Below are 22,059 nucleotides of genomic sequence, written 5' to 3'. Positions count from 1 at the left end.
TCTCTATACTTTCCCCTTCCCCCCCAGCCTCCCTCGCTCGGGGGTCCTTTCGCTGTGTGCCCCCAGTGAGGGGTAAATGCTTCCCTCCCACAAGGGGTGCAGATGCCCAGGGTTAGGCTTAGCCCAGCCTCTTCCCAGCCCGCGGTGTCCCCCAGTCCCACCGAGTGTGGGGCTGGTCTGGATGGATGGGGTGACCTCTGGGGGGAATCTGACCCGAGTGTGTGGGGCTGACCCCAGTGTGTGTCTGTCACTGACCCCCGTGTATGTGACTGACCCCTGTGTCTGTCACTAACCCGCTGTGTGTCACGGACTCCAGTGTGTGTGTGACTGATCCCCGTGTCTGTCATTGACCCCCTGTGTGTGACTGACCCCTGTGTCTGTCACTAACCCGCTGTGTGTCACGGACCCCAGTGTGTGTGTGACTGACCCCTCTGTGTGTGACTGACCCCTCTGTGTGTGACTGACTCCGCTCTGTGTGACTGACCCCGCTGTGTGTCGCTGACCCCCGTGTCTGTCACTGACCCGCTGTGTGGGTGGCCGGGGCGATGGCCGCGGAGGCGGTGAAGGTGGCCGTGCGCTGCCGCTGCTGGGCGGCCCTGAGGCGCCGGGCCATTGTCGGTGTGGACAGTGTGCGGGGCCGGTGCCTCGGGCGGAACCCCGCGGCCCCCACGGATCCCCCCCGGCAGTTCTCCTTCGACGGGGCGTTCGGCAGGGAGCACAGCACCGAGCACATCTACAATGAGATCGCCTACCCGCTGGGGGAGGTCAGTGGGCACCCAGGGCAGCCCACGCAGCCAGGGGCGGCGGCAGGATTGGGCACCACAATGGAAGAAGGAGTTCCAGGAGCGTTCGGACAATGCTCTCAGGCAGAGGGTGGGATTGTTGGGGTGTCCATGCAGGGCCAGGAGTTGGACTCTGATCCTTGTGGGTCCCTTCCAGCTGAGGATATTCTGTGAACACATAGCTTGGGACAGAGGCTGAGGAGTTTTACAGGTGATCCCTAAGTGAAGCAGGATCCACTTGACCTTCCCCATGCTGGAAGGTGTCCATGCCCATGGCAGAGTGGTGGAATGAGATGAACTTTAAGGTCCCTCCCAACCCAAACCATTTGGGATTCTCTATGGGTAGAAAGCCCTGTCCACTGCCTCAAGAGGTTTAGCTACAAGCCTGGGGAGCAGAGGAGAGCAGACAGTGTCCCAGCAATAGTCTGAGAAATTGGGAAGAAACAAAACTTTGTTAGCAGCCAGCAGGGCACCAAGGAGCGAGTTACATTTAATTGTTTTAGGTGGATGTTTATATCATAGAATCCCAGACAGGTTTGGGTGGGAAGGGACCTTAAGACTCATCCCACTCCCACCCCTTGCCATGGGCAAGGACACCTTCCACTGCCAGGCTGCTCCAAGCCCCATCCAGCCTGGCCATGGACATTGCCAGGGATCCAGGGGCAGCCACAGCTGCTCTGGTACCAAACTGATGATTTTAGGGACATTTTTACTGTCAAGTGGGAACCTCAGCCTGGCTTAGACTGGCAAAAGGATAGGGCATCCCTTTGTTTCCATGTGAGAAATGAACTTGTTAAGCAAAAAAAGACCAACCTCCCCCCCAAAAGTTTTGCTAGAAGAAGTAACATGGATTAAATGGCTTGTTGATGGTGTTAAGATGGAAGTTCCTGATCATGAGAACAAGCAGGGCTAGAAACAGTAGATATTAGAATAATAGGTTATTTTTTTTCTTATTTAAACCTTAAGAAATCCAGTTATTTATTCTTCCTACCACACTTCTCTGAAACAGGGACAAGTGACAGTGAGCAGCTTGTCAAGCAAAAATTATTCAAAGCCAGAGACCATCCCTTTGGCCACCCCACAACCAACTATTGTTCTATTTGTCACTTTGAATTTCATAAGTTTTTATGCCCTATGGCAAAAATATTATAGTTTGCTACATGTTGGTGTTGTCAACTGCTTTTCAACACCTGCACTGTTTCAAGATTCCCTGTTTTGAGAGAAAAACATTGATTTATATGCTAATTTTGTAATTGCTATACTCTGATGGCATGTGAAGATTAAGCAGCCATTTGATGTTTACTTCCAGCTCTTCCTTTAAAAATACTTTTAGGGGCTGGGAATGAATCTGGACAATGTTTTTCCAGTTAGGCAAAGAAGATGGCTGTTTTCTTTGGTTTTCCCCCATTTCCAGGGTGTCATGGAAGGTTACAATGGCACCATCTTTGCCTATGGCCAGACTGGCAGTGGGAAGTCCTTCACCATGCAGGGAGTTGTGGATCCTTCCTCACAGAAAGGGATCATTCCCAGGGCATTTGAACACATCTTTCAGAGTGTACAGGCGGGTGTGGTGTGAAAGAGATCCTCTTGATAAGGTTTTTCTAGAAAGACTTTGGTGTCCTATGCCAAGAAGTGAGTGCTGATGGCATGGAGTGCAAATGGGGACAGATTTGGGGTGTGCTGCTCCTCATCCTTAAGCTGAGGCCTGTGCATAAGTCATGAACTGCACCCTCATGCCAGATGACATTGTGGACTTGAGGTGTGGAAGGACCAGAAGTCCCGTGCACTGAGTGTGTTGAGCGGTTCCATCTGGAGTGAATGGCAGGGGAGGTTGGATGAGGTGCAGAAGGGTGGTGGGCACCCAGCTGTGGGAGGGGCTCCCTGTGCTGTGCAGCCTCACCCCAAATCCTGCCTGTGCTCTGCAGTGTGCTGAAAACACCAAGTTCCTGCTGAGAGCCTCCTACCTGGAGATCTACAATGACCTTCTAGGAGCTGACACCAAGCAGAAGCTGGAGGTGAGGTGGGCTCAATGTGTCTTAATAAAGTGCTTTAATTAGCTCAGATGGGTGTTACCACGACTTACTGAAGTGCAACAAAAGTCTCTGTCAGAAGCTTGAATGCCAGAATATGAAGTTACATGGGGAATATGGAAGCTAAGAGGGACTTTTGAGGGACTTTAGTGAAAGTTTAGGAACAGGATTGGAGACAAGTCCAGTGTATCCCACATGATAGTGGCTGGTAGGTCAGCAGCAGCTTTGTGAAAATCCTTCACTGGACAAGGATGGAATAAAGTGCTTATGGGGCAATTTCTTCCTCATCCTCTTCATCCTATGCTTGTCTCTAAAACAAGAGGATTCTGGGCCTTATAAATGTTTAATCTGATCTAGTGGAGCCACGGATTTTCTCTTTATCTGCCTAAATCAAAAAGGCTGATCCTTTTTGAGGGCACACAGCAGATATTACTCCCCTTGGGAACACATGTGACATTTACAGGGCCATAGGAGGGTAAACTCTCCCAAAAATCCTAACCAGGGGGCTGATCTTAATAAAATTTACCTCCTGGTAGCTTTGCAGATCCTTTTGTATGTATTCCTGGAGGGATCTAGAAATCTGTTCCAATTTACTTCCTTGCAGGACTGCCCCGGTGTAAAAAACCAAGGCAGTAACAGCTTGCAACACTCTGGGATGGCAACAGACCCAAACTTCCTTACAGGGCAGGTATTTCTAACAGGTTTCTTGCTTTAAGGCAGGCAAACCCCTCTCTGCTCCGTGTTCCAAGCGTGCTTTGCCTGTCTCCTGCAGAGGGAGAGTGGGAGAAGGGGACTTCTTGCTGCAGTTTCCTTTCCTTTGTTCCACATCGGCGGTGACACGGGTTTCCATGGCGACGCGGTTGGCACTGGGCGGGCAGGAGCTGGGCAGAGCAGTTTCCAGGGTAACTCCGTCACGCTGCCTGTTGCTGCCTCCACTGAGTACTTGAGGGAGTGTGTCCTGCCGAAATAAATCCCAGGCTGCCCCACTGCATTCCTCTGAGCCCCCCAGTTCCCCCAGAACCCCAGTTGCGTTCATTCCTTTGCCTTTCACCTCAGTGACTACAGCCATGTCCTCGGTCAGGTGCTCCTCAGGGACTCTGCAACACCCCCAGACAGAGCCAGGCCAGTCCTGGGGTTCTCAGTAGCACAGAGCAGCCACAGTGTCTGAACACTGCCTGTGACTGTACCTGGATTCATCCCGGGCATCGTGGCTTTGGAACAAGGATAAATCCCACCCAGTTAAATGTTCAGCCACTTTTGCTCTGTTCTGTGGGATTTTTTTAACAGCAAACGCTGTTTTACATCATTTCTTGTGAACATCACTGAAATATCTGAGCCTCCTCTTTGGAAGTCACAGTGCCAAATGTGGTCTCTGTTGCTCCATCGTGGCAACCATATCTCGATATCCCAGCTGACATGATAAAGATAGTTTTGGTGATGAACTTAGCAGATGTGGGGTGTAACAGAGCTGTGGATAATTAATTTAGCTCATTTAAAATTCCCAGTGTGGAGGGGGCTGGTGTAGGAGTGCAGGGATCTCTGGATTATTTTGTATTTTTTATGTAGGTTTGATGGGTAACTCAAAATTTTGGATATTTCCATTGCTTATTAACATTCAGTATGAAACTTTTCATTTGTGCAATTGATAATTACTGAGAAGATGCTGTTGGGTATTTAATGCTCTGTCTCAACCCAGGGTCCCAAAGACAATTTTTGTTAATTTAAAAATTAATTAATGTGGAGAAAAATGGTGACAGTTCACCTGTGTGTGATGAGTGGTACTTTGGGAATGTTGTCAGTGAGCTCAAGCCACCCACTCAGAGCAGAGAGTTCAGCAAAGCACTAGGAACAATATCTGGGAATATTGTATCTGTGCTTTGATATTAAAAAAAGCTTCCTATGGCTGAGGAGATCTTACAGCCTTTGCCATAATAGGTGAGATGTATTTTGATTCTTGTTTAAAATATGCAGCTTAATAATAGAGAAGGTGGAGGGTGGATAGAAGCCAGGTTCCCCATGGCCTGGGGGATGTCTGATGCAATCAGCAACTTTTAACTTGATTTCTCTGAGCCATGAAGGTGGTTCCCTCTTTTTCTGTGGTTTTATTCCTCCTTCAGAAATCAGGCTTTTTGGTGGCAGTCAGATGTGTTTTTCTCATACTGCAGTTTAACTTCACGTAGCCCTCAAGCTTCCGAGCCATTCCCAGTGTAATTTTCCATGGTTTCAGTGGCCCTTGTTGTGACCTGGCTTGCGTTGTCCTGTTGGCAGCTGAAGGAGCACCCGGAGCAGGGGGTGGACGTGCAGGGGCTGTCCCTGCACAGCGTGGCCCAGTGTGAGCAGCTGATGGACGTGGGCTGCAGGAACAGAGCAGTGGCCTTCACCCTCATGAACAAGGGCTCCTCCTGCTCCCACTCCATCTTCACTGCCAGCATGGGAATCTGCGCTCTCGGTGCATACCTGGAGGCCTGGCAGGGCACAGGGTCTGTGTGGCCACTCATCATCCCACAGCTAGCCTGAGATCCCAAATGACTGTAGGTGCAGCAGAAAATCCTCTTCCCTGTGAGATGGACAGGGCCTGGCACAGGGTGCCCAGAGCAGCTGTGGCTGCCCCTGCATCCCTGGAGGTGTCCAAGGCCAGGTTGGACAGGGCTTGGAGCAGCCTGGGACAGTGGAAGGTGTCCCTGCCCATGGCAGGGGGTGGAATGAGATGAGTCTTAGGGTCCTTCCCAAATGAAACCATTCAGGTCATATCACCTAACAATTCCTTCATTGAGCTTAATCATAGGGCATATTTTTAAAAGATGGAATTAAAGAATCCTTTAATAAAGTTTAGTGACTAGCTTTCCTTTCACGAATATCTTACTGGCATTTCTTTAGTTGGAAGAGCTGCCTCTCTGAGTCTGAGCAGGGGCCTGAAGAGGGTTTTTCCGGGAGCAGAAAGGAATTAATCTTTGCTTTGTCTTTGACCCCAGCTGGGAACAGCTTGGCTTTGCTTTCTTCAGCTGTTTCAGTCATGGGGAAAGTTACACAACATCTTCCAAAACTGTGGTTCCAGATGTTGATGACAGTACCTCAATTTCCACTCAGTAAGTGAGGGATTTGGAGAGTTTTTCACTTAGCACAGATACTGGATGCATTGTGGGGGTTTGTGAAATCCCAACTTTATCCCAACAGGTAAGAAGCATTTGCACTCCTCTTCTGTGCTCAAGATTGGTACAGGGTCCTCAATCTAGCCTGAATTTCTCCAATTTAAAGCTTTGAAAACATGACATGGAATGAGATGGCAGGTAAAAACAGATGGAATATTTGAGGAGAAAGGTGAGGGCACTGGCCAGTCCTCATAAACTGGATGTGAGCATTGGCTGACAGAGTTGAAGAAGTTGGTATTTCTGTTGTTATCTTTAGGCTTCATAACAAGTTCAAACTTCTATTCCGGGTGAGCCTGTAGTAAATAATAATTTACAGGGAGTTGATATTTTAAAGGGACTAAAATTACATTTTTTAAAGTAACACGTTCAGGAATTATGAAAAATACTGGGCCCTTGGCTGCAGATGTTTCAAATATGCAAATTTCCATCAGTATTTTTATGTATATTTTTACACCTTTTAAAAAATTTTATATTATTTTTTATGCTTATTTATTTTTACAGTATTTTTAATTAGATTAGCAGATGTTTTATTCCTTTAGTTGTGTGCTTCTGCCATCAGCCCAGGCAATGGACTGACAGGGAATTAGGGAAGATCTTTAGGCTGCTGCAGACATTTTAGTAAGAGTCTGGGGATCTTCTCACACCATGGGAAATAAACCATGAACTCTGATCTGGAAACAAATAGCCTCGGTGGGTAAAAGGACTGGCAGGAACCAACACAGCTTTTTGATTGCCTGGCAGCGTTTACATGAGCCAAGGGAAGAAAGGAAAGGGTTAGGAAACCTACTTTTTGTGGCTGCCCACTCACCCCAGCACTCAGAAAGGACAAGGAGAGGGTGCTCTCTTTAAGCCCCATGTGATTTTACTCTGTTTCCCCATGTCTTGACACATGAGAATGAGCTGGAGTGAAGCAAGTTTGCTCAGCAGCAAACATTAAACTCCACAGTTACCAATCTGTTGTTGTAATAGAAATATCCTGAGACAACAGATTTTAGAGATTTTGGTGTTTACCTGTGAACTTTCAACTTCCCTCATGCATCAGATTGTTCATTGCTCATGTTTAGGTATTGTCCAGAGCTGTAAAACAGAACTCTGACTCCTTTTGGGGCCAGGATTTGTGGAAGTCTGCCTTGAAAAGGGTGAATTCAGTTAAAATCTCAGTGCTTTCTGTGCTTGGAATGCTAAAGGAGCTCTTCCCTTGAATTTGGGTTGCAATCTTATGGAGTATTTTGGATGTGGACATGCAAGAGTGTGGTCCAGCACTTAGGACAGCAGTTCCAGGAATTAGTACCCAAGTCTTTGTTCTGTGTGAGGCTGGGAAAGGTAAGGAGCCAGTGAAAGTGCAGAGCTCCTAAAAGAACCAGATGCACTCTGTGTTCCTCACAGGGACCATCACACTGTTCCAGCCTCAAATGCAGACCAGGAAGTAGGCATTCCATGTGTAAGGTGTGCCCAGGCAGCTGGGCAGCCTCAGCTCAATCTGCTCCTGCCTCAAAGTGATGGGAATGGCACCAGCTCACTGCGTTTGACTCCTCACCAGGATCCATCTCCTCATCTGGGGATTTGGGCCATGGCCAGGGACACGTTCCACTGTCCCAGGGTGCTCCAAGCCCCGTCCAACCTGGCCTTGGACACTTCCAGGGATCCAGGGGCAGCCACAGTTTCTCTGGGCCAGGGCCTGCCCACCCTCACAGGGAAGGATTTCTGTGACATTCCCATTCTCTGGACAGAGAGACATAATTCTGTCTCTCAGGAGAAGCACAGAGAGAAGAAGAGAAAATAATCTTTATCTCTGCTCCTTTGTTTTCCCCATGTGGAATGTGGTGTGGAGATTGTTTACCTGAAAGGATTGCTGGGTTGGATTCTGGTGAAGGTTGTTTGGATCCAGCTGTGGCTCGTGCTCTCAGCAGAGTCACGAGTTTGTTATTTAGGTAAGTAAGAAGTAAGTATGTACAATAGTATAGTATCTCTTTAAATAGTATATTAATGTATTACAGTACAGTTTTAATAAAGCTATCCTTCAGCCTTCTGATCTGGATCCAGACATCATCATTTCTTCCTGTCAGGGGTCACATTGATTTCTGATGGATTTCTATATATCTCATCTAAATTTCCCCTCATGAAACAAACTGAGGAGGAAAAAAGCAGTATAAACTCATGGTCTGATCATGTTACTTGTAGAGAACTTTAGCTGAAATTGTAAATACTGTTGAAATATATGGAGAGGGGTGTGTGTGTATGTGTTCAGAGCTCACTGAGAGCAAGAACAGGCATGAATTTTTACTGTGAATCCTGTTGAGAAAACACTAAAATGTGCAGTGTTTAGATTAAGTAGATATTTGCTTACTTCAGGGAGTCAGGGCCCAAAGCAGACAAAGAACAGGGCTGGAACAGGACATGTTGCCAAGAGAGTCCTGCTTCTTGATTGTTGAGATGCTTCCTTCTAAGAGCTGACTGGGAATTGTTTCTGTGCAGATGAGCGAGGGCAGGATCACCTCAGGGCTGCCAAACTCAACTTGGCGGGTCTGGCAGGAAGTGAGAGACAGGCAAGGACTGGTGCCACAGGGCAGAGGCTCAAAGAGGCCACCAAAATCAACCTTCCCTGTCTGCCCTGGGCAATGTCATCTCGGCCCTGGTGGATGGCAGGTGCAGACACATTCCCTACCGAGACTCCAAGCTGACCAGGCTGCTCCAGGACTCTCTGGGGGGGAACGCCAGGATGGTGGCGTGCGTGTCCCCAGCTGATGACAGCTACGAGGAAAGCCTCAGCATCTTGCACAAGTCGGGCCAGGAACATCAGGAACAAGCCCTGCATCAATGAGGACCCCAAGGATGCCCTGCTGAAGGAGTACCAGGAGGAGATTCAGAAGCCGAAGGCCATTCTGGCTGAACAGATGGGCACGAGTGACTTGTCAGGTAGGAGAGCCTTTACTGATTGCAGAAATGCCAAGAAAAGGGGGTTTACACATAAAATGTTAGTTAAATTTTACTTCAACCTTTCCCTTACCTATTGGAGGAAGAATTCTCCATTCTGGTTACAGACTTTTCCTTCACTGCTGCCAAATTGACCTTATTCTACTGGGATGGCAAAAACCATCTCAATAATCCAGTGTTTTCAATGGTCACAAATTCTGTTAGAAAAGGCTGACCTGATTCAAATCCTTGGATATTTTTTGTGATTGTGGCTAGAATTTGGTCAGTTGCAGAAGAGAGGTTTCAGCAGGAAGAACAAAAATGAGCTGCAAAAGAAATAATACTGTAAAATTCTTTATTAAATATATATATGTATGTTTTCAAAGTAAGCATTCAGCCTCTTTTCTCCTACAGTGTATATTTTTGACACTACAAGAGAAGTTTTGCCCTCCTTATGGCAGTGCTTGAGGACTCAGCCCTGCCTCAGCACACCTGCTCTGTCCTCTGGAGCAGGAATAGGAAATGTAGGAGCAAATGTAGGCAAGAGCAGTCTTTAGGGAGCTGATCACCTTTGGAGAATTAGCCCCTTAAAAAGGGCAATTTTCAGCAGGGGAATAAGGCTGTAGGATGATTTTTCCCCCCCCTTTCAGAAATAGCTGTGAACAAAGAAGGTAATTTCCTTGCACTTTTCATCTTCCTGGTGTCTTTTATCTCCCAAATCTGTAGCATAGCCCTGGAAACAAGTCCTGTTTTTCTTTAAAGAGATACTTGTATTTATAAATACCATACAGTTGCATTCAATTCCATATTTTCCTGAAGCTGGAACCCCTCTCTCTCTCCCCACACCTCTGGAGTCCTGGGCCAGCGGTGTTTTGGCAGCGAGCGCAGGGGTTGCCATGTTCTTTCCTGGCACCCAGCTTCTTTGTTCTCTTTCCAGAAATTCTGCAGACAATCCCACCCAGTGACTGTGAGTGATTTTTATTTCTACTGTGCTTTGTAGGGCTTCTGCCTGCTGAGGCTGCTCACCTGGGAGCAAATCCAGCTCCCTCCCTCAAACCCCAGGTGGATCTGGAAGCAGAGAAGCAGCTGATCAGAGAAGTAAGTTGGGAACAGATGTCCCAGAGTGGCTTTGACTAAAACCTTTTTCATAGTAATCATTACAAATATGGTTCAGCCTTTCTAGAACACTTCTCTTTTTCTTTTTTTTTCCTCTCTTTTGTAATCCTTGGACTTCTCCTATGAACAGACCATGAGTTACGGAGGCCATGTGCCTTATTATAACCCACTTCTTGTTCCCACCTCCCTGGGGATGGATTGGAATGGATTCCCAGGAAGACTTTTTGGAGGAACTATATGTGAAATTGTCAGAAAAGGGAGGAATAGAGTTGAGGAAAGCAGTAGTCAAAGGTTTTAGGAACAGTAGAGAGATGAGGAAAAAGAGGAATACAGAGCCAGGAGGAGTCAGAGGGAAACAAAACTCTCTCCTTGCTCTTTAGAAAGTTCATTCCAGAGCACCACAACCAGCCAATGCAGCCGTTTTTAGGACTGAACAGTCACTTTCATCAACAACAATCACTCCTGTGTCAACTTAAGTCACAGAAAAAGTCAGTGAATACTGGTGGTGGAGTTGTATTGGGATGGACATAAGGTGTGACCTGGAATGGACCTGGGTGTGACCTCGGGAACAGTCCCAGGACTGTTGCTGTGCCTTGCAGGAGTTCCAGGAGAGGCTGGCCCAGCTCCAGGCCAGCCACAAAGCAGAGCAGGCGTCCCATGCCTGCCTGGAGAAGGACATCAGCAGCCTGAGGGATGACTTTGATCTCAAGGTGTCTGTAATCCAGGATCTCCTCAGGAGGAAGCAGGTGTGGAGGCTGTGCAGCCCAACTCAGGTTCCCTCAGGAGCAGGGACTGTTTTTGCACTCAGATCTGTGGCAGCCACTGCAGCCTTTAAAAGGCAGCAAGTGCTGCCACTGCAGCAAGTGCTGTCTGGCAGCAGCAGTCCCTGCTCTCAACCCACTCTCATCCACAGCAGGAGCAGGGACTCTGCCTCTCCTGGACCAGATTTAAGACTCTGTCCCAGCTTTGTCCTCTTCCCTATTTCCCTGACTTCTTTCTCTGACAGGACCAGCCTGACCTTGACCCAACCCTGTAAGCCTTGAGGCAATGAAAAGCCTCATTTTTGAGTAAAACACCTGCTTTTTGCCCATGTAGCAGAGTTCCCCCTGCTGAGGGCAGCGTGTCTCTGGAGCAGAGGTCACTGCTCTGTCCCCTTCCCCCTGGACTCTCATCCCAAGGCCGGGGTGGCTGCCGCAGTCTCTTCCTCCGTATGCAAATGTGCTGCAGCACTTGCTCTCCCGGTGGATTATCCACACCATCGCTCACTGCAAGGCAGATATTCCTCTCACATCCTAGAAGCTGCCTCCTCTGCCTCTCCCTCTCCATTACTGCTTTTCATGGACACCTGCAGTGCCTCAGAGCATGGTTTGCAATGTGCTCATACAGCACTTATCACCCACTAGTAATTCTTGAACCTGTATTCTTCATTTTTGGTGCTATCACTTTTTGAGGTGTAGGTTAAGAGGTTCTTTATTTCTTCCCCCTCTGATTACAAATGTGCACCTCCAGCCTCTGAAATGGATTATTTTTGGAGCCAGGCTCTCCCAGCCCTGTACAATCTGCATTCCTTACCCAATACACCCTCTCAGTGCTTCATGGTTTTTACTGACCAGCAGAAGCAGGTGAATGACAGCCCTTTTCCTTTCAGACACGTCATTCCTAGCTTTGGGGGGAAGGCTTTTGGAGATGGTTTCACAGATTTCTGTCTAGTTTTGCACAGCTCATTACCAACATTGTGGGAATTTCCTCTTTTCAGCTGACACAGGGACTAGAACAACCTCTGATCACACACCTCCATATGAACATGCAGTTGCTGCCAACAAGAGCCAACATCAGCCCAGGTACCCTCCAGACTCCTTCTCCCCTTGGGATGAATAAACCTGAGTGGGTAACGTGCATCATCTCCCCCAGGTCTCTCATTGCATCTTTTCTGAGCTACAGCCTTCGTTTTCCTTTTGTCCCCAGGACCCAGCAGCACCTGGGACCATCACAGACATCAGTGGGGTGAGCAGGGGCAGTGCTGGAGCAGCAGGAGCTGTCACTGCCCCGGGGATTTCCCTGCCTGCAGACCAGCAGCTGGTCCTTGCCAGGTCAGTGACATCCCTGCTGGTGCCAACTGTCCCCTGGGCAGCACCTTCAGGCAGCAGCAGGTGCCTGCTGCCATGACACCACAGCTGCTGAGCTCCAGTTGTCAGTGCAGCCCCAAACCAGGCACATGTGAGTTAAAATTATGGACTGGTTTGGGTGGGAAGAACCTTAAAGCTCATCCCATTCCACCTCCTGCCTTGGGCAGGGACACCTTCCACTGTCCCAGGCTGCTCCAGCCTGGACTTGGACACTTTCAGGGATCCAGGGGCAGCCACAGCTGCTCTGGGCACCCTGTGCCAGGGCCTGCCCACCCTCACAGGGAAGGATTCCCTTCCAACACCCCATCTATCCCTTTCTCCGGCAGTGGGAAGCCATTCCCCCTTGTCCTGGCACTCCAGCCTCCTGTCCAAAGTCCCTCTCCAGCTTTCTTGGAGCCCCTTTAGGCACTGGAGAGGCTCTAAGGTCTGCCTGGAGCCTTCTCTCCTCCAGGCAGTTTTTACCCCAAAACTAACTTTGCCCTGTTTGGGTGGATGAAGAGCTCAGTGAGGCCAAGCGCCAGAATTATGAGAGAAAAATGGAGATGTTCAAGTCAGCAAATGTGGATGTCAAAACGTGTGCATTCCTGGTAACAAATCCTGCCTGGAGCTGCAGGCAGGTGAGCCTTAAGTGCTCACACAGGTTATAGAGATGCCACCTTTTCCTCTTGGAAAAGGTCCTTGAAGGGCACTTGGAGCCCTCTCATGTCTTACAGGTAAGGCAGCAACTGTCCTGTGGTTCATGGATGGACTCTTCCCATCACTGAGGCCATTTTTGCCTCCAACTCGTGCATCTCACAGTGTTTGCAGCACATCATCCACAACTAACAGCAAAATTTCCCAATAATCCTATTTCAGGGGCACTGTCAGGGCCTGGAGCACAGGGCTGGGATAGGAGGGATGCAGGCTCAAGACTGGTGCTTGGCCCATCTCGAAATCAATCTGGCTCAAAGTTTTCTCTGTGTGAGAGATGTCCTGAGAGAATTCCCTCAGCCAGAGTGCACCAACACATACTGAAGCAGCATGGGGGCTTGGGCTGCTCCAGAAATACACAATTGAAGCAAATTCTGCTGATTTTTCACTTACTCCATTGTGTGGAACTATATACAATTAGAAAAGCTGTGAGAGAGTCTGATTCTGAACAGTTCTGTGGGCTTTAACCAATCCTTCTGTGGGTTTTAACCAGTCTTTCAGCTTTCCTGTGGTGTGTGCTCGCTCTGTTGGGTCTCTCCTGGCTCAAAAAGGAGATGCTATGAAATGCAGAACAGCAGTGTCTGTAATTTGTGGGCAATTCTGTCTGTTAAGGGAGAGATCTCCAAAGAAACCTTTCATTTGGATTTGATATCAAATGTTAGTGGTCATATTTCAATAATGAATCCTATTCCTTTTGTGGCAAAATACCCTTCTAATCACATTGTTGCATCCAGGTTCTGTGCAGATTGGGCAGGAGGGTTTGGTTCCACAGCTGTGGGGATTTCAAAGCCACCTGCTCAAGCTTTACACATCGGGGCAGCTCAGCAGAGCAAGGATTGAATCCTTGGATTCAATGTATATTAAGCAAAGGAAAGGGGAGGTCAACGGGCAGGAGCAGTGCAGCAGAATAGCAGGTCAGTTCTGGGGGAGAATGAGCCATTTCACAGGGTTTGGAGATAATTAGGAGGCTGTTATCAGAAAAGAGGTTATCAGCCAGTTTGAGCCAGTGCTGGCCAACCTGAGCTATCCGCTCTGCTCCAGATCCTGTGCAGACAAAGGAACGGCTCTGGAGCATGGCTTTATTTCCATGTCAGAGCAGGATTTCAAACACAGGCCTGTGCCAGTGCTGCATTAACAATGCTGAGGTCACACAAATAATCAGCTCTGGCTGATACTGCCCCAAAATGGAAGCCACACTGTGGCTTTCAGATCTAACACTCCCACATCCACCATTTAAAATAATTTTATGTGTAATTTTGGCATTTTTTGCATATTTGAAAAAAAACCTTAAATATAATAATATATTCCCTGTTTATTTAAATAAAAATTTAAATACAGAGTACACAAAACAAGGGTTTTAAAGATAATTTTATGAGCTTAGATATGGATTTCTGGACATCCTTGTTGACTGAGGTGCTTGGAGTAACACATGCTTGCCTTTGTGGAGTATTTCACCCCGAGGAGCTGTGGCTGCCCCGTGATCCCTGGAAGTGTCCAAGGCCACGTTGGACAGGGTTGGAGCAACCTGGGAGAGCGGGAGGTGGCCCTGCCCATGGCAGAGGGTTCCCACCCAAACCATTCTGGGATTCTTTTTATGACAGAAACTGTTAATAATAAGTATGATCTGCTATGATTACTCAGGGCAGAAAATCTTATAATTCTCAATTTTCTGTGTTTTCCCAAATGTCACCCATGGAAGGACATGCACCCTCCATGCTTGTGAAGCTGGTTCTTGAGCTCAGTGTTCCCTTCCGCAGGCTGCAGGTGCTGGAGCAGCGGGTGGTCGGGGAGGAGCAGGCTCAGAACAGGGACCTGAAGGAAAAGCACAAACGCCGGAAGAAATACGCGGACGAGCGGAGGCTGCAGCTGGTGGCTGCCCTGCAGGAATCCAGCGAGGACAGCAGCGAGCAGGCTCTCCTCAACGCCTACGACTCCATCCAGGAGGAGGTTCAAGCCAAGAGCAAGGCGCTGGAGAAGGTGCAGGAGAAGGTGAGGGAGCAGCTCCTTCCTCCTCCACATCCCCATTTTTTTATGTTACAGGGCTGTGGGTTTAGAGAATGACTCTGGCTGTGTCGGTATTTCATACACCACATTGTGTGTGTGAGCTTTTATGAAATCCCTCAGGTGGGGGATTAAGCTTTTGAAGCCCAAACCCCTCCAGTTGTAAAGGCTCGGTGTGTGACACTTGGCGGGAGGAGCGTGTGTTGGGATGGGAGGGGATGCGACTCCCTCTGCCGACCTACAGATCTGCTGCAGCTGCTGCCAGTTCTGAGCACGCTTTCTGGGGCAAGAAACAAAATATAAAAGTAATGCTCTTAAATTTTACATTTAAAAATCTTCATTTTCAAAGCACTTGAAAATCAGTTTTGCTCTGATATTTTGTGGCAGAATCAGAGGGTCTGCAAAAAAAAAAAAGACATTTGTGTGTACAGTCCTAGACCTGCACATTAAGGACTTGCTTTATTTGAGTATTTAGGGTATCACAGAAATATTGCACCTTTTTAACCAAAGTTAGGAAATTCCAGGAGTTCTAAGACCACATCAGTAAGATTAGCTTCAGGTTCATTCAAAAATCATCCCTGTGGAGAAACATGAGAAAACTTTCTTTAAAACAGACATGGAGTAATCTCTCCACACGAATTTAATCCTAATTTGTACCTAAATTAGAAAACTTTCCAAATATTGAAGCTTTCCTGAGTGTCTTTCTCTGCCTGGCAAATTTCTGTACTCATAGTATCCATCGGTCTCTCTGCCTTATAGCCCTGATGGTTTGTGTCCAGCTCCGGGCTGCCGAGACCGAGATCAAAACCTGCAGGTGGAGTTTGGGCTGGAGAAGATGGATTACCTGAGCATCATCCAGCGCCAGGAGCGAGACCTGCTGCTCTGCAACCTGGAGGGGAGCCGGTGCGAGTCCGTGTGGGACGAGGAGAGCGGCTGCTGGAAAATTCCAGAGCCTGTCATTCAAAGAACCCAGCTGCCCGCAAGTAAGGGGACAGCGCCCGGGGAGAGGAGGGCGCTGTGGGGGACAGGGAGGTGACGACGGCACGCGGCTCTGCCGCGCTTGGGCTGCGTGCACTCCTAACATCTTCCAAAGTTTGTCTGGAAAGTGTGAGCAACAAAGGTGGCACGTGGTGCGGATCCCTCGGGAACCGGAGCAGTGTCGGGATCAGGGAGTGCAGCCAGCAGAGTGGTGATTGTTCTACACACAACAACCCTTAACGCCATCTCTTCCCACAGCCCAAACCTGGCCGGACAAGCCCCTCGAATGGGAGCAGGGAGCCAGCGGTACGGCCCATTCCTCCTCCATTTCTATCCTATTTTACCAATTTTGCCTTATTGTTGGCGCAGCGTTTGGCACCTGCAGCCCGAGGAGGACTACTACAGGCTGGTGCTGGACAGGAGCGACGGCGAGACCATCGCCAGCAACTACTTCCGATCCCGGCGAGCCAGCCAGATTCTTCACCTGGACCGAGGTAATCCCCTTTTCCCAGATATCGCCGGCACTCTTCATTTTCCTCCTTTTCCTTGAGAAATCAAACGGCGACCCACCCAGGATCAATTCTGCTGCAGCCCCTTGACTTCTCAGGGGTTTCTCGCAGGACGTAGCCGCATTTTGGGGTCCTGCACCGCCCCACCACACCCCCTTCCTCTCCTCCTGCAGCTCCCGCGGGCTCCGAGGGGGCTGCGGGCAGCGCCTGCACCATGCCCCAGGCCCGGCCCTCCGCCTGCAGTCCCTGGCCTTGGCTCCCAGCGCCGACACCAAGCGCAGGGAGGGCGACGCCAGCTCCAGCGCCCGCCGCTTCCGCCCCAGCGCGGGCGGGGAGCGAGGGGATGGCGCTGGGGCCCTCCCTCGAACAGCGGCCCTGGCGGGGCGGACGGCGCTTGCGCTGCGTCCCAGCCTCGCGGAGCTGTCTGTCGCTGATTGGCTGGAGGCCGCTCTGCGCTGGCGCTGATTGGCTGGAGGCCGCTCGGCTCTAGCGCTGATTGGCTGGAGGCTGCCAGCCTATGGGGTGGTTCTGCGACCGGGAGCAAGATGGCGGCGGCCGCTGTGGCGGTGTGTGTGCTCCTGGCCGTGCTGGCGGCGGGCGCTGAGGGCGGGCCCCGCACGCTGGTGCTGCTGGAGAACGGGAACCTGCGCGACACGCACTCGATGTTCTTCCGCAGCCTCGCGGGTACCGAGCGGGCCGCGGCGGGATGCTGGGAAGGGTTGGATGGGGCGGGGGAAGCGGGCTTGAGGACCCAGGGTCAGGATGGGGGAGGAGGTTGGGGTTACCTGAGGGAAAAGGGGATGCTTGGGGTCTTCGGGTCAGGCCGAGGGAGGAGATTGGAGTCCCCTGGCTGGGCTGGGGGTGCAGCCAGGGGTCCCTTGCAGGAAGGGGCTCTGTCCTCTCTTCAGGATGGGGGAGAGGGGGGTGTTAGGATGAGGGGAGGAGATTTAGCATGCTGCACCGGGCAAAGGGAGGAAATTGGAATTTTCGGGCAGAAAAGGGGGTTGTTTGTGGTTCCCATGTCAGAGTGGAGGAGGAGACTGGGGTCTCCTGTCAGGCTGAGGAAGCAGATCGGGGTCCCCTGAGGGAGAATGGGGGGTTTGAGGTCTCCTGGTCAGTCTGTGAGAAGTGATGGGGACTCTGTGCCTGGATGAGAGAGGAGATTGGGTTCCCCATGTCAGAACGGGGGAGGAGATCGGGATCCCCTGGTCAAGCAGAAAAGGAGATGGGTGTTACTGGGGAGAGGGGGTTGTTTGGGTTCCCCTGGTCAGAACGAAGAAGATTTGTGTCCCCATGTCAGGCTGAAGGAGGAGATTGCAAGGGGGGTGCTGTTGGAGTTCCCCGGTCAGGCTGAGTGAGAAGAAGGAGACCCCAAGCCAAGGGAGGAGATTGGGGTTCCCTGGAGGGGGGTGTGGGGTGACTGTTTGGGATCTCCTGGTCAGAATGAGGCAGGAGATGGGGGTTGCTTTCCCAGCTGTGCCTGTGTTTAGGTCCCTTGCAGCATCAATCCCTGTTTCATGGATGACAGCGAGGCATCCTTTGACATCAGGGCTCTTCAGGGGATCCACCCCTTGGGTTTATTTGGGAACTCTCAGGTGCTGCTCTTAAAAGGCAGTTTTTCCAAAATGATCCTTCACTGGGGAAATAAACCTCTGGCTCCTGCTGCAGTTTTGCTGCTCCATGTGTGGTTTCATGGCATGCAGAAGTTGTCACTTTTGTGTCCTGCCTGCAGACAGGGGCTTCGACCTCACCTTCCGGACAGCAGATGATGCCAGCCTGTCCCTGATAAAGTACGGGGAATTCCTGTATGACAACCTCATCATCTTCTCCCCATCCATAGAAGGTAAATGTGGAGGGGAAAACTCTGAAGCTTGATGGCATTTTTGGAAGGGGATTTCCAGCTGTTCTGTGAATTTTAGTTAAGTCCTATGCTTTGGATGTACTCAGTAGCAAACTGCAGCTCTCTCCCAGCCTTCACTGGTGGTTCTTCCATTGATTTGGTGATTTGCCGTGGTTTAACTCTGCCAGGGGGCTCTTTCTGAGCTCTAGCCATGAGTTCTTGCCATTTGCTTTCAGACTTTGGTGGGAACATCAATGTGGAGACCATCACCGCGTTCATCGACGGCGGTGGCAGCGTCCTCGTCGCCGCCAGCTCAGACATTGGTGAGTGCAGGTGTTCCTCCAGAGAATTAATTCACTGCAGCAAAACCAGCTGCTCCCTGTGCACCTCAGGGCTTGCTCTGGGAGGAAATGGGTCATTCATGCCTTTAGTAACATGTTCAGTGGGAATTCAGTGGGGAGGTCATGTTGCTCCCTGGGGTTTGGCTCATAGAGTGCTGGGCACATGACTCTCAGCTGAATTTACTTTTGAGTTCCTGTGTTGTGTGACAGAGGATCCCTTGTGTCCCTGCAGGTGACCCCCTGCGAGAGCTGGGCAGCGAGTGTGGGATCGAGTTTGATGAGGAGAGGACAGCGGTCATCGACCACCACAACTACGACATCTCCGACCCCGGCCAGGTGAGGGCCTTGCCTGCTCCTTCTGGCTGCTTTAACGTGGGTGCAGAGCTTTAGGGGTGAATCCTCTGTCCTTGTGCTCCCGTTTTTCCTCTATCCCTTGTCTCCCACCCTCCTCCCAGGAAGGTGGGAAATAATCCCTGTTGCAGCATTCAGTTCTGCTCCTGTCAGGATGCTTCAGGCTTTGCTTTCAGATGGTCACCGTGTGCAGGCAGTGGGGCTGTGATTAATGCTGGTTCTGGATCCCTCTGAAGCTTGGGGGGGGAATCTCACCTGAGGGTGAAACGTGTCAGACACCGAGTGCAACGCTTCAGATGTGGGAAGGGAGATTTTCAGTCCCAGATTTTCAGATCAGTGTAGAAACACACAAACATTTCTACAATCTTGCCTGTTTGGTGTAATCCAGCATTTTAAAATTAAAACACATATTAAAGTCTGAGCTAAATATACTCTGGTAATTTTTGTTTAAGGTAAACTGCTGAAGCAGTATGTACATGCATGTTGTCCTGGTTTGAGAATGAAGGTTGCTAAATGCAGGGAAATAAAACACTGTAGGTGTTGCTGTCTTTATCAAGTGGCTGTTTGTATTTCCTTGAAGATTAGTATTAACCTAATTTGATCATAAACACAAAAATGCCGTTGTTTTGCTTTTTAATTGAACTACAATGCTCACCCAATAGTTGTAATTGTCCATAAAAACAAACTTTTAACTGAGAAGCTGTTGTTTGTCATTAGACCCCTCTCACCTCACATGGATCTCTCTTGTTTCCCCAGCACACGCTGATTGTGGCCGACACTGAGAACCTCCTGAAGGCCCCCACCATTGTGGGGAAAGCAGCACTGAATCCCATCCTGTTCCGAGGAGTTGGGTGAGCAGCAGGGGGTGAGGTGGGGGAAGAGCAGTTGAACCTCTGGTGTTGCTGTGAGGTGAGCGTGGGGTCAGCCCCTGGGGCTCTTAACGTGACCTTAACAAATCTCTCTTGATTTCAAACAAAAATAGAACGAAATCCTCCAAAGTAGTTTAGCTGTTGACTTAGGAATGGTTGCTAACAAAATAGTGGAGGAAATATTTAGTTTCTCAGCAGGTAGAAGGGTGAGAAGGTTCATGAGGTTGAGGGGGTGGCCACACGTTCCTCTGGGTGTGGAGATGCAGGGTTGTTCATGCTGCTCACTGTGGCTTTCCCTGCAAGGATGGTGGCTGATCCCGACAACCCATTGGTGCTGGATATCCTGACTGGCTCTTCTACCTCTTACTCCTTCTTCCCAGATAAGCCCATCACTCAGGTATGCTCCCTTTCTTTCTCTCCTGTGTTGAGATGTGCATCTGCTATGCTAGTTAGTCCCTCTAACTTCAGCTGCTTAGGAAAATCCTGGAGTGTTCAATCTCCTAACTGATTTTGAAAGGGTTAGGCTGTTGGCTGCTTCCTGATGTTGTCTTCCTCTCTGCTTTCTGCTGGTGTTCAGTGTGAGGGACACGTGTCCTCCATGCTCTGGAGGAGAGGCCAGCCTAGATCAAAACATCTCTCGCATTCCATCCCGGTTGGAGTGGTACCAGAATCCTGTTCCTGCTTTTTCTGAGCTTCATGGTTACTCCTTAATTGCAGCTGGTGCTACTACAGGCAGACTGTCCCGCCCCGCAGCAAACTGCTGTGGGTGCATCCCCAGGCGGGCTGAGCCCTGTTCCCGTTTGCTCCGCAGTACCCGCACGCGGTGGGGAAGAACACGCTGCTGATCGCGGGGCTGCAAGCGCGCAACAACGCCCGCGTCGTCTTCAGCGGCTCCCTCGACTTCTTCAGCGACGCCTTCTTCAATTCTGCCGTGCAGAAAGCGACTCCCGGCTCCAAGAGGTGCGTTGGCTTCCCTGGCTGAGGAGTGTTTGGGGAGCGCTTTGAGGGCAGAACTCCTGGGAAACAGGCAACAAATGTTTACGTTTTGGGAAAGAGCAGAAAGCTTGAATTGGGGTGACACGTCCTTTACTGTGTCAGAACAAAGCGCTTTGGAAAGCAGCTGCTTCCTTTAACCTCAGCTCAGTTTGTGTTGCTTTCACCTCTGTTTGGTTTGGGTTTGGGCCATGGGGTATTTTCTCGGCTGTCTCAGCCTCCCTTGTTGCGCAGGTACTCCCAGACAGGTAACTACGAGCTGGCCGTGGCCCTGTCCCGCTGGGTGTTCAAGGAGGAGGGCGTTCTGCGCGTGGGCGCCGTGTCCCACCACCGCGTCGGGGAGCGGGCACCGCCCAACGCCTACACAGTCACGGACCTCGTGGTGAGGCCGCCGGGCAGGGCGGGGCACGCGGGAGCCGCCCGCGGGGAGGAATTGGGCAGCGCTGGGGCTCGGAGTGGGCCGGGGCTGGTTTTCAGGCATCGCTGGTTAATTTGTCCCAGGAGTACAGCATCGTGATTGAGAAGCTCGCTGACGGCAAGTGGGTGCCCTTCGACGGGGACGACATCCAGCTGGAGTTCGTGCGCATCGACCCCTTCGTGCGCACCTTCCTCAAGAGGAACGGTAGGTCCCCATCACGAGGAGCGGGAGGTTCCCCCCTAGAGGAGCAGTGGGTCCCCCTCAAGAGGAACAGGGGGTCCCCGTTGCTGCCTTGGTCCCACACCTGGGGGTGTTTTCACCTTCCACAGCTTCTCGTGTCCCCTCAGTGTCACCCCTGTTTCTCCCTCAGGTGGCAAATACAGCGTGCAGTTCAAGCTGCCGGACGTCTACGGCGTGTTCCAGTTCAAAGTGGATTACAACCGGCTGGGGTACACCCACCTCTACTCCTCCACACAGGTAGGCATAGGGGAGTGAATGCCCCCTGTCCCGGGAGGAAAGGCTGCCCCAGGCTGCTGGACTGCAAGGGCTGCTCTGTCCCCCCAGGTGTCTGTGCGTCCCCTCCAGCACACGCAGTACGAGCGGTTCATCCCCTCGGCATACCCCTACTACGCCGGCGCCTTCTCCATGATGGTCGGCCTCTTCATGTTCAGCATTGTCTTCCTGCACATGAAGGAGAAGGAGAAATCTGACTGAGCTCCCTGTGGGAGCCTTTTCCCGGCACCAGGAGGGCCGGGCAGTGCTCAGAGCCTCCCGTGTATCCGTGTCAGGACTGGTGGGTGCCGGGTGCACTGTGGGGCTGTGTTTGGTCTTTTTCATTTTTACACCTGGGGAGTTATTGAGAATGACAGTTAAATTCTGGGGGGAGAATCTGTTACCAAAGTATCTGCAAACCCAGGACCAGGATGTTTACTGATGAGTTGTGATTTTTGCTC

At 50.5% G+C, this 22,059-nt stretch overlaps 2 protein-coding genes across 2 annotated transcripts; both read left to right on the top strand.

Annotated features, from left to right (window-relative positions):
- Positions 1-365: 365 nt before the first annotated feature.
- KIF17 (kinesin family member 17) lies at positions 366-16,558 on the top strand. Its single transcript, XM_053997245.1, is given in 16 exon segments — positions 366-764; positions 2,197-2,343; positions 2,708-2,797; positions 5,081-5,261; positions 8,437-8,556; positions 8,559-8,736; positions 8,738-8,877; positions 9,875-9,972; positions 10,590-10,736; positions 11,747-11,878; positions 11,956-12,080; positions 14,564-14,795; positions 15,587-15,611; positions 15,614-15,802; positions 16,036-16,091; positions 16,171-16,558. Coding segments are annotated over 16 exon segments (2,244 nt in total). The 5' UTR covers positions 366-545; the 3' UTR covers positions 16,336-16,558.
- A 237-nt stretch (positions 16,559-16,795) lies between these two features.
- DDOST (dolichyl-diphosphooligosaccharide--protein glycosyltransferase non-catalytic subunit) lies at positions 16,796-22,036 on the top strand. Its single transcript, XM_053997718.1, has 11 exons — positions 16,796-16,978; positions 18,027-18,137; positions 18,371-18,457; positions 18,708-18,811; positions 19,583-19,677; positions 19,999-20,092; positions 20,507-20,655; positions 20,923-21,070; positions 21,190-21,310; positions 21,477-21,583; positions 21,671-22,036. Exons 1-11 carry the CDS (start codon positions 16,840-16,842, stop codon positions 21,818-21,820), a joined length of 1,305 nt encoding a protein of 434 aa, XP_053853693.1. The 5' UTR covers positions 16,796-16,839; the 3' UTR covers positions 21,821-22,036.
- The last annotated feature ends 23 nt before the right edge of the window (positions 22,037-22,059 follow it).

The sequence above is a fragment of the Vidua macroura genome, chromosome 23, assembly GCF_024509145.1.
Source record: "Vidua macroura isolate BioBank_ID:100142 chromosome 23, ASM2450914v1, whole genome shotgun sequence".
NCBI lineage: Eukaryota > Metazoa > Chordata > Aves > Passeriformes > Viduidae > Vidua > Vidua macroura.
This window is presented reverse-complemented; position numbering and strand designations above follow the sequence as displayed.

Excerpts from the sequence above, each read along its gene's own strand:
- DDOST (XM_053997718.1), top strand. The coding sequence starts at position 16,840 with ATGGCGGCGGCCGCTGTGGCGGTGTGTGTGCTCCTGGCCGTGCTGGCG. Across the intron at positions 18,458-18,707 it reads CGCCGCCAGCTCAGACATTG|GTGACCCCCTGCGAGAGCTG; the intron begins GTGAGTGCAGGT and ends GTGTCCCTGCAG. Across the intron at positions 21,584-21,670 it reads ACCTCTACTCCTCCACACAG|GTGTCTGTGCGTCCCCTCCA; the intron begins GTAGGCATAGGG and ends CTGTCCCCCCAG.